The sequence below is a fragment of the Barbus barbus genome (genome assembly GCF_936440315.1).
Source record: "Barbus barbus genome assembly, chromosome: 15".
Lineage (NCBI taxonomy): Eukaryota > Metazoa > Chordata > Actinopteri > Cypriniformes > Cyprinidae > Barbus > Barbus barbus.
In genome coordinates this window covers 25030448-25049580 of record NC_136743.1, presented here as the reverse complement: position 1 = coordinate 25049580, position 19133 = coordinate 25030448, and the positions used below count along the sequence as shown (strand labels likewise).

General features: G+C 38.6%; 1 protein-coding gene across 4 annotated transcripts in view; it reads right to left on the bottom strand.

Moving 5' to 3' along the window:
* Positions 1-19133, bottom strand: part of LOC306881632 (discs large homolog 1-like protein) — a 132975-nt gene that overhangs the window by 13209 nt on the left and 100633 nt on the right. For all 4 annotated transcript variants that reach the window (XM_079435807.1, XM_079435806.1, XM_079435805.1 and 1 more), the window contains 9 exons: positions 16766-16935; positions 15398-15534; positions 15156-15300; positions 6484-6610; positions 4042-4198; positions 3776-3878; positions 3087-3201; positions 2338-2514; positions 1939-2005 (listed from right to left, as the gene is read on the bottom strand). In XM_079435807.1, coding sequence (XP_079291933.1) covers positions 1939-2005; positions 2338-2514; positions 3087-3201; positions 3776-3878; positions 4042-4198; positions 6484-6610; positions 15156-15300; positions 15398-15534; positions 16766-16935 — 1198 coding nt within the window. The remainder of the gene's footprint in view (positions 1-1938; positions 2006-2337; positions 2515-3086; positions 3202-3775; positions 3879-4041; positions 4199-6483; positions 6611-15155; positions 15301-15397; positions 15535-16765; positions 16936-19133) is intronic.

The following is a 19133-nucleotide window of genomic DNA, read 5'->3' as shown; positions in this document are numbered from 1 at the left end:
GACAGGAGAGGAGGAGGTGTGGCATAAAGAAGAATGAGCAGTCCGACATCAATGGCAAGCGTATTTGTCCTTCGTTTTCCGATCATGCATATTTTGTCGGGCTGTTAGATAACCTGGTGTTTTGGCTTCTATGCCTCATAAATGAGTTATAGATGTATTACAGTATTGTTATATGCGTTTTTGGGCCTGCGACACTTGCAGCTACGCATGCTGTTAATTTAGACTGGACCATTCATATGGCAGACTGATTAGTATCAGAATATTACATTCCACTGAATGCACTGAGCATTATTAACTGTGAGTTAATATCAAATGGTCAAACTTTCACAGAGGTAGGAACATTACAAAATACTAACTTGTAAAGCAATTTAAAATGCATTTCAATGTCATTCTAGACAGTTTAAGCAACATACTATAGGAGCTTTGTTCCAATCCCTAGTGAGTTACCTACTTCTAAAGCATTTAAAACATCATACTCCTGATGAAAAGGTTGTTCCGTAAGGAAGGAAGCAAGCACTGTGCTATATGTCCGAACTGACTGCAATGAATTTTAAAATTCCTTGTTTTTATTATTTTTATTCCCATGTTTTTATTGATTTTTAATGTCTATTTCATTTTCTTTTATGTAAAGCACTTTGAATTACCCCTGTGTATGAAATGTGCTATATAAATAAACTTGCCTTGCCTATTAAAATGCTGCTTTCTAGGATGCCTCGTTTTGGCCAAAATCTAAGGCAGCATGCCAGTGTAATTAATCAGGTGGTTGGGGTCAGTAAGATTTATTATTATTATTTTTTTTTTTTTTAAAGAAAAGACCGTCTTTATTTAGTGATTATGCATTAAATTATCATTTATGTTGTTACTAAATATTTCTATTTCACAAAATGCTCTGTTCATCAAAAAATCCTGATAAGGGTCATAATATTAAGCAGCACATCTGTTTTCTACATTTACAATTAAAAAATTATTTCCTGAGCACCAAATCAGCATGTTAGAATGATTTCTGAAGGATCATGTGACATTGAAGACTGGCAGACAAGTTGAAGAAATGTTGTGCTAGAAAACCCTAACACAACTGAAAGGGTTACTCCACCCCAAAATGAAAATTTTGTCAATCACTTACCCTCATATCGTTCCAAACCCGTAAAAGCTTTGTTCGTCTTCGGAAGTTATTTTGAAAACCGGGAGGCTTGTGACTGTCCCATTGACTGCCAAACAATTAACACTGTTAAGGCCCAGAAAAGTATGAAAGACATCGTCAGAATAGTTCATCTGCCAGTGGTTCAACCGTAACGTTATACGGCTACGAGAATACTTTTTGTACGCCAAAAAAAAAAAAAAAAACTTCAACAATTCATCTCTTCCACGTCAGCGTAGCACCATTTTGGAGAATATCCTCTGGACGCAAACTGCGTACACTGTTCTGTGTCAGCTGCACTGCACGAATACACTGTTTTCGTTCAAATCAAAGCGTAAATAAACGTAGAAGACATATCCGTGAGGTGCGGCTGACACAGAACAGCATACGCAGTTTGCTGACTATGTCTTTCATACTTTTCTAGGCCTTGACTTTTAATTGTTTGGCAGTCAACGGGACAGTCACAAGCCTCGCAGTTTTCATCCAAAATATCGTAAATTGTGTTCCGAAGACGAACAAAGCTTTTACGGGTTTGGAACGACATGGGGGTAAGTGATTAATGACAAAATCTTCATTTTGGGGTGGAGTAACCCTTTAAAATACAAATTAACTTAGTATTTGTGTGTGCACGACACAGCGTCAATGCAATGTGTTGCAAATCAGTTACTTGCAAGGCTCCAATTCAGTCAGGATGCGGTCTTAAAAGACATGTAGCTAGTAGACAGCAAAGCAACTCGCTTGGTTTTGGAACAGAGTATTCAAATTTTTTTAGGTATGCATGTATAAAAAGATTCACTCACCCCTTTTTCTCGCGACTTGGAGTTGAACTTAACTGTCTTTAACCTTGCTCTCTCCTTCTTCTCCACTCTTGAGAGAAAACATAAGGACCACATCTTACATTAGCTGTTATTCACTATTAATCAGTTACACTGCATTTAATTCTCCTTCATCTGAACATTTCTAAGACAAGCACTTGACGCTCCTGAGAGTAACCTATCAGCTAAGCATACACGATGACAAACTCAGGTCCGGTCAAAGAAATCTGGAGGACTTTGGTGGAATGGTGCTGGGGGAAGTATTTATACTATTTAATACAAACACAACACAAGTCAGCATGACCTGCATCCAAGTAAACCTACCAGCCTAAATGTACCAGCAAACTAATTATTTTTGTAATTTTATAAATTTCCATCTCTCACCTTCTCTTGCTGGGGATAACACCCATTTCCTCCACCTCTCCTTGAGGAGTGACCTGCCGTGCCTGCCACCACTCATCATCTGAAGCATTCACCACGTGCAGTATATCCCCAAATTTGAAGTTCAGGCCTTGGCTGGGAAGCCCAGAATCCTTAGTTTTATCATAATCAAACAGTGCCCTGCAGAAAACAGTCAAAGTAAGACCAAAGGAAAAAAGATACTTGCTCCTTTATCTGAGAGCATATGGTAAAGTCTGACCAGAAGCTTCAAAAATTTCTAAACCATTTCGATAGATGTGTGTAAACTGCAAATATAAGATAACTTATTCCAAATATGCAAAAAAAAACAGCATTTAAAGTTGGCATGAAATGGAAATTGTGATCGTCTTTTCTTCCATACAGTGACCTATATCCATGTGAACGAGTTTCTTGAATAAGTCAAATCAAGTAAAAATGTAGGACTTGATTTAATCCATCAGGAATCGACTGGACAGTTGGATTGTTGTTGTTAGCTCTCAAATTGCTGTGATCTCATGTGAGTGAAAGGTTGTTGGAGAGGAGGTTTTATTGCCCAGCTCTTGCGCCGGTACACATATCATCAGAAAAGGGACATCATTGCGAGGGGGAGGGGAAGTTAATAATATTACGAAAGAAAAAAGTAAATAAAAATAAAGTAAATTAATTGATTTCATAGTGACTTTATATGCAGTTTTTCAATTCCTTGTAGAATATTGTACATATTTGTCCAGTACCTGACGTATAGTGATCTCTTCTGACTGGTCCTCAGGGACCCTGAGCCTGAGCTGATGCTGCTGTTCATCATCTGCTCTCTTAGGTCATGGATCTTAGCTTCAAAACGGCTGTACTCTGAAACACAAGGCCAAAAATATCACCCCCATAAGGCATTGTGTGTATGAGAGAGAATAAAAGACTCATGTAAAAAGAGTGTTGCTGAATATTTGTGCATAAAAACAATGTTATCAATAAAGCGCATGATCAAAGTTAAACAAATAGTATTGTCATGATAAGAAGCAATTGTTCACATGGCGTAAATGCCATACAAACGTAAGTGATGCAGAACAACCATTCACTCTAATCAAAATGTCAGAATCAATACTTTAAAAATGCGAGCCTATCTGTGTTTATCAAGGGGAGTGAAAGAAAGAAATGTAACATCATTGTTAAGAGTATAATAATGGACAGGTTGAACAGTCTAACAGTCTCAGACCTGGATGACTCAATACTCAAATTAGAATTTTTATGAGACCTGATTGATCTGACCTAATGGCAATAGAAGGCTATACAACTGGAGTACTGGCTTATTAGCGTTTTACTTCTCGCAATAACACAGCTAAGAGGCTCCTGCTGATCACTGATTGCAGTTTTTAACGAGTGGTCAAAATGATTGACATGGCACTGTTTTTCATTAAGTAAGACTCACCCTCAGGTCTGTACTGGGCAACGATGGTGACTGTTTGTCCGGCGTTCTTCAGGGCTGCTGCGGCCTGTTCATGAGTGGCACCGCGTAGGTCTATTCCATTCACCTAAGAAAGGTACAGCCATTTTTATATCAATAGGATAAGCAGTATGATAGTGGTCTGCACACCGAGCTCAGTGTGTCTGCTGAAAGCTGTAAGAAAAACTCCTGATTAGATGCTCATCTTCAGTGTGGCAAGGCAAGGTTTCAGTGGCCACTGTAATACTCACAGACACCAAGCGGTCTCCTTTCCTCAATTCTCCACACAGGTCTGCAGGGCCTCCAGCTAGGATGAAGGAAATAAATATACCCTCTCCGTCCTCTCCACCCACTATGTTGAACCCAAGCCCTGTAGAGCCTCGATGCAGCACCACCTTCCTGGGTTCCCTGCATAAGCAAAAAATAAAAACGTGTCCTTATACAACCACATTAAAAAACTAAACTTACAGACTCACAGCATCATATACAAGCTGTTCATTTTTGTCTGAAATAGCAAAAATTATTACAGCTAGCAAAAATTATTACATTGTCCTATATCAGGAAAATATGCTGTGTTCTCTGTATTGTACATGTCATACAGCAACATTCTATAAGAGTTAGACATATTAGCGACAAGGACACCTGTGAAAAAGAAGTCTCTTATGCAGTAATTCTGATGTAATTTTTTCATAGTAATACTGTGAAATATTTAATTGAATTCATTTAAAATAACTGTTTTCTGTTCAAATATTTAACATAGTATAATATGTGAACATCATATTCCTGCTTCAGGTGGCATGAATGCATTGTATCTGTACACCCAATTCCGTAAGTGCATTACTATATGTGACCATGGACCACAAAAGCAGTCTTAAGTCGCTGGGGTATATTTGTAGCAATAGCCAAAAGTACATTGAATGGGTCAAAATTATCAATTTTACTTTTATGCCAAAAATCATTAGGATATTAAGTAAAGATCATGTTCCATGAAGATATTTAGCAAATTTCTTACTGTAAATATATCAAAACTTCATTTTTGATTAGTAATATGCATTGCTAAGAAGTTCATTTGGACAACTTTAAAGGCGATTTTCACAATATTTAGATTATTTTTGCACCCTCAGATTCCAGATTTTCAAATAGTTGCATCTCGATCAAATATTGTCTGATCCTAACAAACCATACATCAATGGAAATCTTACTTATTCAGCTTTCAGATTATGTATAAATCTCAATTTCGAAAAACTGACACTTGAGACTGGTTTTAATAATTTCAGCTATTTTTTTTTGTCTTGTGGACTAAATAAAAAACATGGACAGCACTAAATAAAAAATAACATGCATTTTGTATGATCTCTCTTATTTTGTAAAAATTATTCACACTTTTACAGATTCTGCAAGGGGTTCCCAAACTTGCCACTGTATATAAATGACCTCTTGGAGGCACTGCTGGTCTAGTTCTACTACACACAGCCAAAAAACATCCCTGTGGCTAACTTACAATACTGATACTGTAAAATCAAACACCATTTTATCACATCATCTCTTGCCTATTAAATAGGGCATTGCTATAAAAATCAACAATGAACACAATGACATCTAGTATGGGCCACATGCTCCTTTCAGGCTGTACTGTATGTTTGATTGTTGCGCTAAACTTCAAATCCTAATGCGCACCTAAATGGTCAGATTAATAGAATCGTTTGTTCTGCTGGATTACAACAATCTTGTTTCTGGCAAGATGGCTAAGAGGCTTGATGATGCGCTGCAGTTTTTATGAAAATGAACCCACACATGACGTGGATGGGCTAAATTTGGAGCTTATCAAATTGCTAAATCGGCAATGATGTGTCATTTTGGGTCAGATTTCTCTGTGTGTATAAGTGTCTGGTGCTACATCAGGATAAATTGTATAACCACACGCTTTTTTGCAATCAATCAGATTTTTGACTGTGCTCTCTTAAGTGGGCCAATTCTAAAATTAAAATAGATATAACCTTGTATAATTATCACATGTTTCTCAGACACGGATGGTATGCTGAAAGGGGAACTGCCATCTGCCCTCACAATTGACAACTCCCTCAGTGAGGCATTGCAGCTTGGGCCAACTGACCTGAGTAATAGTAAATAGCAATTCGATACTCCAGTGAACTATATCAAAAAAGTTCAGAGCATCTCATCTTCTAAACAGGTCATGATATCATCCTGAATATCACACGTGAGACTCAGAGCACTGACTTGCTCTGGCATCACATTATAAAAATAATCATGAACAGCATGAAGATCCCCTTTTATTGAACTCAAACATTAGGCTTATAAGTACAAGATTAATCTGGTATTCATCAGATGATACTAAGTATATCACAAAATAATGGCAGGAAAACACCTTTCTATTGAGTTGCACAAAATAATATACAGCACTATCAATGCAGTCTTTTAAAAAAACAAAAAAGAATATTATTAGCTGTGCCTTTAATTAATCACTGAATAAGACTCACAAACTATTCTTTCATTAAAGATAGGAATTAAATCAGGAAATCTGTATCAATACCCAGCCGTAATAAGGACCAGTTTTAAAGAGTAAAACGTTGATCTATACACACAGACAGCATTGCATCGTTTCTCATTGCATTATGGCAAAAAATCTTGTATGAGCATCATCGTAGATTTATGTAGACAATTTTTTACAATACCTGTTTCCATCATCATCCCCCACCGTGGTTTTCAAGGTTGGGGAGTAGCGTCCGGAATGCACCGGAGGCAGCGGCTGGCTCAGATAGCTTGGAGGGCTGATATGGTTTTCCATGTGTTGCGAATAGGCTGGGAAAACAGGCACAAACATTAAAACAGGTCACAGAAACAAGTCTCAAACATCTTGAACTGCATTACCTAAAAGCTTGCACCAAAGAGTTTCAAGATCTCTTTTTCCTAATCCTCCAGACATGCACAATTATATGCTATTCAGTTTGCATCCCTATGAGAAACAGACACACGCTGACAGTAAATGATACCCTGGGATGAGCTTTTAGCACCTGGGCCTCCACTGCGGCTCCGCTTACAAAGATATCCATGTGGGGGAAAGAGACCTGGTGGTCAGGGTGAATCTGAGCCTAAACTATCCTTATTTTAACCGTCTTTGTCTCTCTGTAAAGGTCTCATTTGAAGCAGACTCATGACAAAAGGCTATCGGTGCATCATCACACAAGCTCTGTTGACTGGAAGTATGATCCATAATTGCATAATCACAAAATGATGGTAAAACGGGGAAAATAGGTAGTACTGAATGATTTTCCCAACTATCCAAAAGAGCTTTTATATCTGTCAGTATTTGCCATCTGCAGTTACTGTTGTAATGTCACCAGTGTGGAATGCATGCTTAATTGTGATAATTGTTGCAATGGTGATATGATGAAACAAAACTCTTCTCTTCCCTATAGTGTCCACTTCATGAAACACTTCTCTTACCCGTGATGAGATGTGACATCTTTATTTGGATGAGAGAGACCAGATACAGTATGTGCTAGCCCTGTGCTAGCCCTTTTACATTATAAGGTTACAATTAGGCGTAACAACTTAACCTAAACTTAAATTTAATTTCTATTTATTTTTAAATAGATGATCAACACTCAACTTTTAAAAAAAAAAAAATAGATAAAATAAAAAATGATGCAAACATGTAAACTGCACATAATGCAGTTTTTATATTAACTTATAAATAATACAATTTCTAGGCTATTTGTTAAAATATAACACACTGGCTGTCATAGCATGTTTCATAACAGATTAATTTAAACATACATTAAATAATTAAGACTAACAAGTTTAGTAAAATATAATGAATATATGGTGTAATATTTCGCTAAATGCTCCTCTCTAGACTTAATTTCTCTAGTGAGCTAACGAGATGTGGACACTGATGACTTGCTGTGGTAAATTAAATGCTATGTGACATTTTATTTCCATGCTGTTTTGTTGATGTCTTTCCGTGGTTGAAACATTGATTGAGCAATTACATGAGGCATGAGATGTTCAGTCATGTTTATTCGCGTTAAAACTAGTAGTACAGAGGTCTGGGCATTTACACGGCACAAGTCTGCGGCGTGTCACAGCTCAGACATGGGAACCGGAGCTGATCGCGGCTGCTCTAGTCAATGCTTGTGTTGGGTTTATACATTAATTCAGGTCTTATTCTACGATTTGTCCTCTGATATGAGCTCTCTGACAGTTGGGAGATGTATATTTGGGCCCAGTGGGCTGGGAGCAACAGTGGCAATAGCATTCTCTTTGCAGTACTGCACTACAGCCTATAACAGAATGAGAGGCTTAGCAGCAGAGACCTCGTTTTACCCTCAGGCGAAGCAGAGTGGCACGAAAAAAAAAAGAAGCCCAACAGATGGTAAAATGCATGCTTTATGGCTCTCCATGGGGACAAAAATATAATCTACTGACACAAAGGCTCCCTCTCTGCAATACACCAACCAAATCAAGCAGATCAGTGTGCCCAAAAAGCATCGTCAAAAAAAAGAAAAAGAACAGCACTTGAACACTATCTACAAGCTATAAACAGCATTATTTCCATTCTGAGTCAGGCTGCTGAATGATTGTGCACACTTAACAAAATTAACTCCGATTTTTGAGGCCCGAGTACCACCGTTCCACATGCTGCCTTCTTTGCATTAAGATATTGCTGCTTGGATTAGCAATACAGACATGACTATGTGATCCCAGCCATGATTGAATTTGTGATTTGTCTTTCAAGTCAAGTAGAGAAAAGCAACCTTGTCTGCTGGCTCCACTATTATGGTATAGATGGGTCTCAGGAATGGTGCGAGTCTTTCTGCATCAAAATCAATCCTAACTATCTTCCACAACCCAATGAACTGCCTTGCTGTCTTTACAAAAATCAGAACTTGAAAGAAACCTCCTAAGTGACTGATTTGAAATGTGCTACAAAAGCAGTAACTCTGTGCATCAAACAAATATGCATAGGAGAATGTCAATACAACAACAGAACAACACAATACTCGAACAGGCATAAAATATAAAATGAACACAATTTGGGTAAAGTGGTTTTTAATTATTTAACTATTTTCTATCAACACTTCTTACCACTGAATGAAACAATGAATGTTTGTAATTAATGGTGGGGTTGCCTCTGCAAAGGATACATGTATTTTCCTGTCCTAAAGTCACAAAGTAATAGTAGTGACAGATAATTTCTTCCCTATTATGATTCTGAGTAAAACTAATTATCAAAGAAAAAAAGCAGAGCTGGGATGTGTTTCTAACCAACTGTTATTGATTGGATGAAACCTCATCTGAATGTAAGCTTCTACACACAAAAAAAAGCTAAATGGTCATGCTATGATATATCATCTATTGGTCACAAGTTTTTATACGATACAAATTTGCAGGTCAGAGATCACCAAACTTGAACTCTGTTCTAGTGATTTTGAACTGATTTATTTATCTAGCAGGTCATAAATTGTTACCGATTTGGGGAGGTTTTGTCTAATTGCCCCATACACAGGGGGGATCAGAGCTAACAGCAGAGTTGTGCAGGCTTTGACTTTGAGACAGGAGTCATCCATCTTCATACTGGTGTACATGGCAAGCATCCTGTTTAAGGATTAAAAACGTGTCTCTTAAGGGAGTTATGTGGGGTGCATCAGAAGGGGCAGAGAGATCAAGAGCTTTTTATGACGAAAGCGTGTCTGATTTGGTGGTGTGGTGTTATGTCTGTAAGTGTGTTACTGTGTGTCTTGGGTTAGAAGCCTTTGAAGAGCTTAGCAGTGGAGAATGAGGGTGGTTGATTATGTAAATGTACAATAACTTTAAGGTAACTTTCTTTGACAGACTTGAGCTTACTAGGAAATGATTCTGCCTTCAAAAGTCTAAATGTTGTAGGTCAAAAGCTGTAGTCCCCACAGGACTGAGGGCTTTGAAGCTACAGTACAAAGCTAAAGTCCCTTTCACATGTCTTGCGTCAGGCTTACATCTCTCAAAACAAGCATCCTGCAGTGCTTTGACATCCACATGAACAACACTTCAGATTAGGGCTGTTTAGACATGTTTCAACAGCAAAATTGTTTAAGTCTTTTTATTATTGTCATTGTCTGACGCATTCCTATGAACACCATGTCTATGACATCTTTAACCATCCTGCCACCAGTTTTTTCAGTGCTATTAAGATACAGTAGGGGAAAGAAATTATTTGATCCCCTGCTGATTTTGTACATTTGCCCACTGACAAAGAAATGATCAGTCTATAATTTTAAAGGTAGGTTTATTTGAACAGTGAGAGACAGAATAACAACAACAAAATACAGAAAAACCCAATTCAAAAAAGTTATAAATTGTGTGTTGTAAATTTAAAAAAAGTATTTGACCCCATAGCAAAACATGACTTAGTATTTGGTGGCAAAACCCTTGTTGGCAATCACAGAGGTCAGACATTACTTGTAGTCGGCCACCAGGTTTGCACACATCTCCGGAGGGATTTTGTCCCACTCCTCTTTGCAGATCCTCTCCAAGTCATTAAGGTTTCGAGGCTGATGTTTAGCAACTTAAATCTTCAGCTCCCTCCACAGATTTTCTGTGGAATTAAGGTCTGGAGACTGGCTAGGCCACTCCAGGACCTTAATGTGCTTCTTGAGCTACTCCTTTGTTGCCTTGGCCGAGTGTCTTGGGTCATTGTCATGCTGGAATACCCATCCACGACCCATTTTCAATCCCCCGGCCCTGACGGTACATGGCCCCTTCTATCGCCCCTTTGATGCGGTGGAGTTGTCCTGTCCCCTTAGCAGAAAAACACCCCCAAAGCATAATGTTTCCACCTCCATGTTTGACGGTGGGGATGGTGTTCTTGGAGTCATAGGTAGCATTCCTCCTCCACCAAACACGGTGAGTTGAGTTCATGCCAAAGAGCTCGATTTTGGTCTCATCTGACCACAACACTTTCATCCAGTTCTCCTCTGAATCATTCAGATGTTCATTGGCAAACTTCAGACAGGCCTGTACACATGCTTTCTTGAGCAGAGGGACTTTGCAGGCGCTGTAGAATTTTAGTCCTTCACGGCGTAGTGTGTTACCAATTGTTTTCTTGAGATCATTGACAAGATCCTACAGTGTAGTTCTGAGCTGATTCCTCACTGTTCTCATGATCAAACCACTGTTCTCATGATTCAAACCATCTTTGTCTGGGGGTGGCCTGGGCTGGTCAATGAACGTATAGTGAGATTAGCCCTGCTAACACCTGACCAACACAACTCGCATCACCTGAACTGTCCTGTTTAGGCTATGGTGCAATTTTTGGGGAAGTCGTGGCCTAATGGTTAGAGAATTGGACTCGTAATCGAAAGGTTGCGGGTTCGAGTCCCCGGCCGGCAGGGATTGTAGGTGGGGGGAGTGAATGTCCAGCGCTCTCTCCACCCTCAATACCACGACTGAGGTGCCCTTGAGCAAGGCACCGAACCCCCAACTGCTCCCCGGGTGCCGCAGCATAAATGGCTGCCCACTGCTCCAGGTGTGTGTTCACGGTGTGTGTGTGTGTGTGTGCATTTGTTCACTACTCACTGCTGTGTGTGTGCACTTGGATGGGTTAAACGCAGAGCACCAATTTCGAGTATGGGTCACCATACTTGACAATACGTCACGACTTTACTTTACTTTACTTATCATTGAAACTCCACGAGGTGAGATTTACATTTACATTTATTTATTTAGCTGACGCTTTTATCCAAAGCGACTTACAATTGCTATATATGTCAGAGGTCGCACGCCTCTGGAGCAACTAGGGGTTAAGTGTCTTGCTCAGGGTGGATTCGAACCCGGGTCTCTCACACCAAAGGCATGTGTCTTATCCACTGCGCCATCAACACCCCGAGATCTTGCATGGAGCCCCAGTCCGAGGGAGATTGACAGTTATTTTGCGTTTCTTCCATTTGCGAATAATCGCACCAACTGTTGTCACCTTCTCACCAAGCTGCTTGGCGATGGTCTTGTAGCCCATTCCAGCCTTGTGTAGGTCTACAATCTTGTCCCTAACATCCTTGGACAGGTCTTGGTCATGGTGTGGACAGTTTGGAATCTGATTGATTGCTTCTGTGGACAGATGTCTTTTATACAGGTAACAAGCTGTTCGTTGCCTTTATAAAATCTTGCTGATTGATAGGGGATCAAATACTTATTTCACTCATTCATGCAAATCAATTTATAACTTTTTTGAAATGTGTTTTTTCAGGATTTGTTTTTTGTTATTCTGTCACTGTTCAAATAAACCTACCATTAAAATTATAGACTGATAATTTCTTTGTCAGTGGGCAAACGTACCAAATCTGAATCTGATGAATGTGGAGAAAGGATAAGCATCTTGAGCGTACTGAGTTTATATTTGCAATTGTGTCATAAAACAATCTCAAAATGCACAGGATCAGGCCACCAACTACGCAGTAATTAATCATTATTTGACTGATAATCATTGCCTGGGCTTTTAAAAGGTCAACAACAAATAGTGTTAAAGTTGACTACATGAATCATGTTTTAAAGGCGTTAAAGACATGTTCACCTGGGTTCCATGCTGTTAATCTTTTCAATAAGACGACACATAAATAATGTCGACTGACAACTGAAGGAATGGGTCACGTTGATTGACAGCCAAATTAGTCGTCCAACCACTGACTTGTCGATACTTGTCGAGATGGACTAGCTCTTCTGGATTTCTTTTTTAGTTTTTGATATTTTGGCATGTTAGCATGTTAATAGCGTTTCATGCTTTAGGTGTTAGACAACTTTAGACACTTTGCATAAAGCTGATACTTTAAAGATTCTTTTTGTTGTTTTGTCTTTATTATGATATGACAGTGGAGAGCAGGAAATGAAGTGGAAAAGAGAGAGGGGAGTGGGATCGGGAAAGGTCCTCGAGCTGGGATGCCAAAAATTAACGTCTGAAGAACAAAAAATGTTAAAACTAGAAATGTATCCTGTTTTTCTTGATCAAAACAATTGCATAGAACATACCTGTCCAAGTGCCATAAATATTATTTTTCCAAAGTTTGCATGCCTGTACTGTACCGCTAGAAGTTTTAAACACATCTCAATATCCTTTTAAATTAGGGTTCTTCATAAATTTTTCTTTTGTAACCTTCATTTTTAAGGCCCTATTTGATTCATTCCCAGAGACATGGGGAGCCCAATGCGACTTAATGTCCAGATTCTTGAATTTTACCAGTTAAAAAAAATGTATTTAAAGAATTGTATTTTCAGACAATGTATACATTTAGCATTGCCAACTTTTGATTGGATCGACAAAAACACATAAGGTTAAGGCCCATGACTGTGTAAGCAGGAAAAAAATCACATGGATTCCGATATTCTCAGATCGGTTTCAGGCCTCATTCATATGTGGAAATAAATCAAGATATGAATCGAATACATGCATTTGCACCTGCCAGTAAGTGGTCAGATCGGATATTCCCCTGTAAATGCAACTCTTACGTCATTGAAAAGTGAGTTTTTTTAAGCATTTCACGGTACAGACATACCTGTAACAAATGAAACGTCTCTAGTTGAGTAGCAGAGTATTAATTTCGTTCGCTTGTGTTAAATAAAAGGCAAGACCCTGCCTATGATATACAGTCACTGATGAACGCATTTGGTTTTAATTACTAAAAAAAAAAAAAAAAGACGATGTGACATGCTTAATAATATCTAACACCTGAGTATTATTCCACTCGCAAGCTTTCAGCGGAGCTGCGTACATCACTGTCCTGAAGAATTTAGTTCTAGGCTACAGTATAATTATTTTGATAGATGTAACTATTGCATTAAAAACGTTTCTATATGAATTCCATGTCAATAAATTAAACTCAGTGTACTATTCAAATTGATTTGTGATGTCATATATGCTATTTTTGGCTTGTTTCACCAAGTGCAGTGTAAAACGCACACATCGGATACGGGTCACTTTTGAAAGAAATGTAAGCATGTCGTCTAAAAAATCAGATATAGTCACAAAATCGGAATTGGTCATCAAGACCTGCAGTGTAAATGCAGCCTTTTATTTTGGAATCCTCATAATGCCCTATATGGTTAAGAAATAATAGGATCTGCAGATCCATGTACAAATTGTTGAATTTCACCCATTATCAACAGTAAAAATCCAAATGTGATTTTGTGTTTATCCAGTCATTACTGTTGACACTGCACATATGCAAATAATAACATTAACCTAGTGTTTTGGAATGTATAGTGTGACACATCAGATTAATTACCAGGATTAATAAAACGTCAAACAAAATAAGATTAGCAGAGGTTTATGATAATGCTAAATGACCTAGTGTTAATTATTTCAAGTGTGAGATCTTTTAATATTTCAAAGTTTCAAGTATCAGTGATTCCTCCAAATATGCCCCTTAGCAGTGGATACTATTTGATTTATGACTATGCATCACGTTATAAAAATAGGAAATTCTAAAACTTAATCCAGGTGAGGAAAATCTTGGTTTATTGATGTGAATACAATGTGTGGGGAGAGCAATCACATTTACCAAGGATGTGAAATTTGTTTTTCGAAAGTAGTTATGATACTGTATATTTGAATTAACAAAATTCCTTGTTCCCCATATCCAAATATATTTAGATATAGAATCTTATGAATGACTACTAAGATCAAGTTAATGTGCCTCAATCAAACAAGCTACAATTCTAATTTCAAAATTACCTTTTCATTCCCCTTTAAATACAATAAGTATCAGCTGTATGCAAAGTGACCCACATTTGGTTTTTGACCATTAAAAATGGCTAATATTTAAAAATTGGAACATGAAGCTGCATTGAGATCCCCATATATCTGGAACTGAACTATAAAAGGAATGAAGATTCCAAAAAAAGCCTGCTAAGAATCATAATCTAAAATCATCTTGAGATGATTTTAGTTGAGAACCACTGGTTTAGCTGTTTGCAAGAATGCATTCTATGTAAATGCCCCCTGAGAAACACATCCAGTTGGGCTGTCTTAAAAACACTTCCACAGAGTTCAGACAGATCACAACCCTCAGCATTACTGAGTCATTAGTGCTGTGTTTAAGGGCAGGAAGACACACGGAGGGGCATTTGTGCAGCAGTGCCTTCACCTCTCCTGCACAACGTAAGCTTTAATGGCTGCGGGGGCGGCACGTTCAGACAAGAGCGATCGATAGTAGTTTAGTCCTCTCCTCTGTGGCCTATTAGTGCTCCTGCTGGCAGGGCTACGAACGGAGCACAGATCAATACGACCACTGCCGGGCATGGGCTTCACACACTGCAGCAGTCTGTACAAGTAAGACACTTTATCTTACCCCCCATACTCCCCCCATGTGGAACTCACAGTTGGTAATGTCGGGAGGGGCAAAACTGTCATTCATGAAGACACTATTGGGTTTAGTCACTTTCAAGGAGACCACGTCTGGGGTATTTTTCAAGGCAGTCACGGCATGCTCATGGGTAACTTCCTCCAGGCAGGAGCTATTCACCTATGACACACACCAAAACACACACAGACAATAATCTATTTAACAAGCACACAGTCATCAACAACAGGCAATAGACTAGTTAGAATAGTTTCCTTACAGCAAGAAGTTTGTCTCCTATCTGCAGCCTCCCATCTTTGTGTGCAGCTCCACCTTCAATAATCTTAGTGACGTAGATGCTATTGTCCCCTGGGATGTGCTGATTCCCAACACCCCCTGCTATACTGAAACCCAGACCTGGCATAAACCAAGAAAACTTAGATTTAGCTGCATCTCCTAAAACATCTCATCATGCAAAAAATACACCTAGACATCATAAGAAAAATGAACAGCAGTTAAATAATCAACAATATATTCCATAATGAACATTCACACACAACAACAACATAAAATGCTATACCGTAATCTTTTGATTTGAATAAACAAAAAAGAGAGAGATAAATTGATAACTGCAAACTGTGTGTAAAGGTGAGAGAGGAATGTATCCATGGCAACAGCAGCTTAAGGTCTTTTTAAATGCTGTTCTTTTTAACTTTTTATTAATCAGAGAATCCTAAAAAAAAAATTCACAGGTCCCCCAAAAAATTAAGCAGCACAACTGTTTCAAACATTGATTATTCAGCATATTAGAATGATTTCTGAAGGATCATGTGACACTGAAGACTGAAGTAATGATGCTGAAAATTCAGCTTTGATCACAGAAATAAATGATATATTAAAGTATATTAAAATAGAAAACTGGTATTTTAAATACAGCGTGACTTTAACAATCATACACTCTTAACTCTGATCAGATATTAATCCCAAGAAATGATTTTGCAGCACTCTTGTTTTCTCAGTATAATGCAGGGAAGGTTAAAAATATCAAATTTGGTTGGGTGAAACTGAAACTGTTCTTCACCATGCTATTAATCTTTTTAAATAGAGCAAGAGCCACAATTATAACTTTATACATAGAGCCTAGTCAAGCCAATGGTGAAGGTTTTCTGCCGAGCATAGCTGCAAATTGCTGTGCTTCGCTTTGAGGTAACTAAAGATTTGTAGTGTTTCCACTTTGTGTTGTCTCTTGAAATTTACATGTTTTACATATAACTTCAGTCTGCATGTGGTCATCCCTTTAAAAACCAAAATACTGCTATATCTTTGAGGTGCTTCTTCATTCTGGCACTAAATCGTCGGCAGCAGCTGTGGGTGCCTCGGGCTGCCTCATCTTATCAGATTAGCTCGCTATGAAAGCATCGTGACTTGTTGATGTCATGCATCAGAGCACACGCTCATATCCCAACTAACATCCGCATGCCAGATGCTATATTATCCACATCCACTTAAAACTTTGACCATACATAACTTTTCAAAGTATTAAATCACTCATTTATCTTTATGACTTTTAAAATCCCAGGTACACTGTCAAAGCTGCACCAATGAAAAATCTACAGCAATAATGAGGAGTTGGCTGGTGTTACTATACCTTTGGGTCCTTTGATAAGCTTGATCTCCATGGTTTTCTCCGATGCAGACTTTCTCCTCCTGACATAGAGTCTGACCAGCGACCCCGCTTCCTTCAATGCCTCCACAGCCTTACTGTGAGTCACATCCCGAACATCAACCTCATTCACTCGCAGAATCACGTCATTCACCCTGTGAAGTAAAGCACAGGTCAAACATGCACATGCAACAGTGCAGTGTGCGAACATATCAATCTCAATTAACTGCACAGAGTACACATCATTCAAGAATCATGAAGCGATCTTACACTGAGGGTGTTACATCTTTGTTACATTGTAGAACAAAAAGTTGCCTTCCGTGTTGTTTTACAAGTACAGCTAACAAAAAACAAAGGTAAAACTGTCCATCAACAGAAAATTCTAGAGTTGATGTAACTTAGTTTAATACTTGTGATGAACCAAAATTTCAGCAACCAAAAATTCTCTTTCGGCCAAATATTTTTGGTTGCCAAAATTTTGGTGCATTACTAGTATAAAGATAGGATAGGAGAAGTTACATACTCCTCAATGTTCAAGCAAAATGGCTGGGCGCACATGAACTGTTGAACTCTTCCTCTTTACTAATACTTACAGCAAAAAAACACACAAAAAAAACACTTGAATGAATATCATGGATGGATCATATTATGGATGACCTTAAACCTGTCCAGGATCCTAGAGCCAACAAGTCTGAAGCTACCTAACCGACCACCTCTTTCACAGCTTAAACAAAGAATCCAAAAGAAGAAGGTTGTCAAATCAGGGAGGGTCAAAGAGACAAAACACCATGACCATCATGAATAAAATCATGATTTGAAGACTTCCCTAGATTGGTTTCCCCCACACAGGACAGAAACCAGACTTAGGGCGCTTTCACATCTGTAGTTCGGTTCATTTGGTCCGGACCAAAGGCAAAAAATTATAAATTGTAGCTATTTTTAGCCGTTTTGGTTCCTTTTCACACCACACTATTTGCTCTGGTCCGAACCAGCTGAAACGAACCAAAATGCAGTCACGTGACAACATCCGCTTCACTTGTTGGCTAGATGTGTCTGTGAACGAATTCCCTAAACTGCTTTTCGATTGGTCAGAAAGAGCGTGCGGGAAAATTCCAACGGTGCTCCTGGAAGTAAACAAAGACAGGAGTAAAATGCAGCAGACAGCACACTGCTATTACATTATTATAAGTTTGTCCGCGACCTGCCATGCTAAACTGCAAACTGTCAACAAATACTTCCTCATCCCATAATGCACAGCGCAGCTGACTACGGCAGCTGGTTTAGTCCAAAAACGTGCAGTTCTTTTTGCAGTTGGGTCTGTTTGAGGTTGGATCGCGTTCTCACCACAAACGAACCACTCCAGGGTTCGTTTGAAAGCGTGCTGAGACCACCTATTCAAGGAGGTCTCGGTACGCTTGTTTGGTCCGCTTTTGGTGCGCACCCGAGTGCGATTGCTGCTTTCTCACCTGCCCAAACGAACCGCACCAAGAGGGAAAACGAACTCTAGTGCGATTCAACTGAACTAAATGAGGCAGGTGTGAAAGCACCCTTAGACTCCTAAAACCTTTTTGACCTCTTCCTCACAGAACTGAATTCCTCAGCACTCACAGAACAGCACAGAGACTGCCTTTACATATAATGAATGCATTAAATCATCCTAAAATTATGCTAAAAATTACGGCGATACTATGGTACCAAGTCGGTATAAACATTTTAAAATCCTGCCTGTACTTGTTTTTCTTAGGTAGCGTAACTACCGATGGTACCGAAGGTGGTATTTTGGTATCATGACATCCCTATACCATTGCATAACTTTATATCATATATATAACCCATACGTTTGACATGTGACACATTAACCATGTTTTAATCACGCATACTTTAAGTCCTAATGCATAACTATTGAATAGTTTATAAGTATATACTCGAGTTTGGTATGTGTGTGTTTGATAACTTGTGCTTAAAATATTTCTATCAATCAATTCTTGGTCAAATATATTATATTCTTCTTATGGAAATCATGTCTAAATTACACTCTGCAAGAGTGGGAAAATTTGGACCACGTGACTAAGATAACATGTTGACTTATGTATTGGGAGGAGAAACATAGCAACACCCCAAGCTATCAACATTAGGGATGTGTCTAACAGCCAAGTTTAAAACCCGATGACATGAACAATTCTGTGTATTCGTTTGTTTTTGTTTGTTCAAGCTTGCCTTTGTCACCATTTTGGGATTTTGGGCTTCTTGGCCCACATGCCTGCTGCTTCTCTACAAACCATGAGAAGATAAGCCATCTAGTCTGGTCACACACTTCTTTTCTTTCTTTCCACTAACACAGTAAACCTCCAGA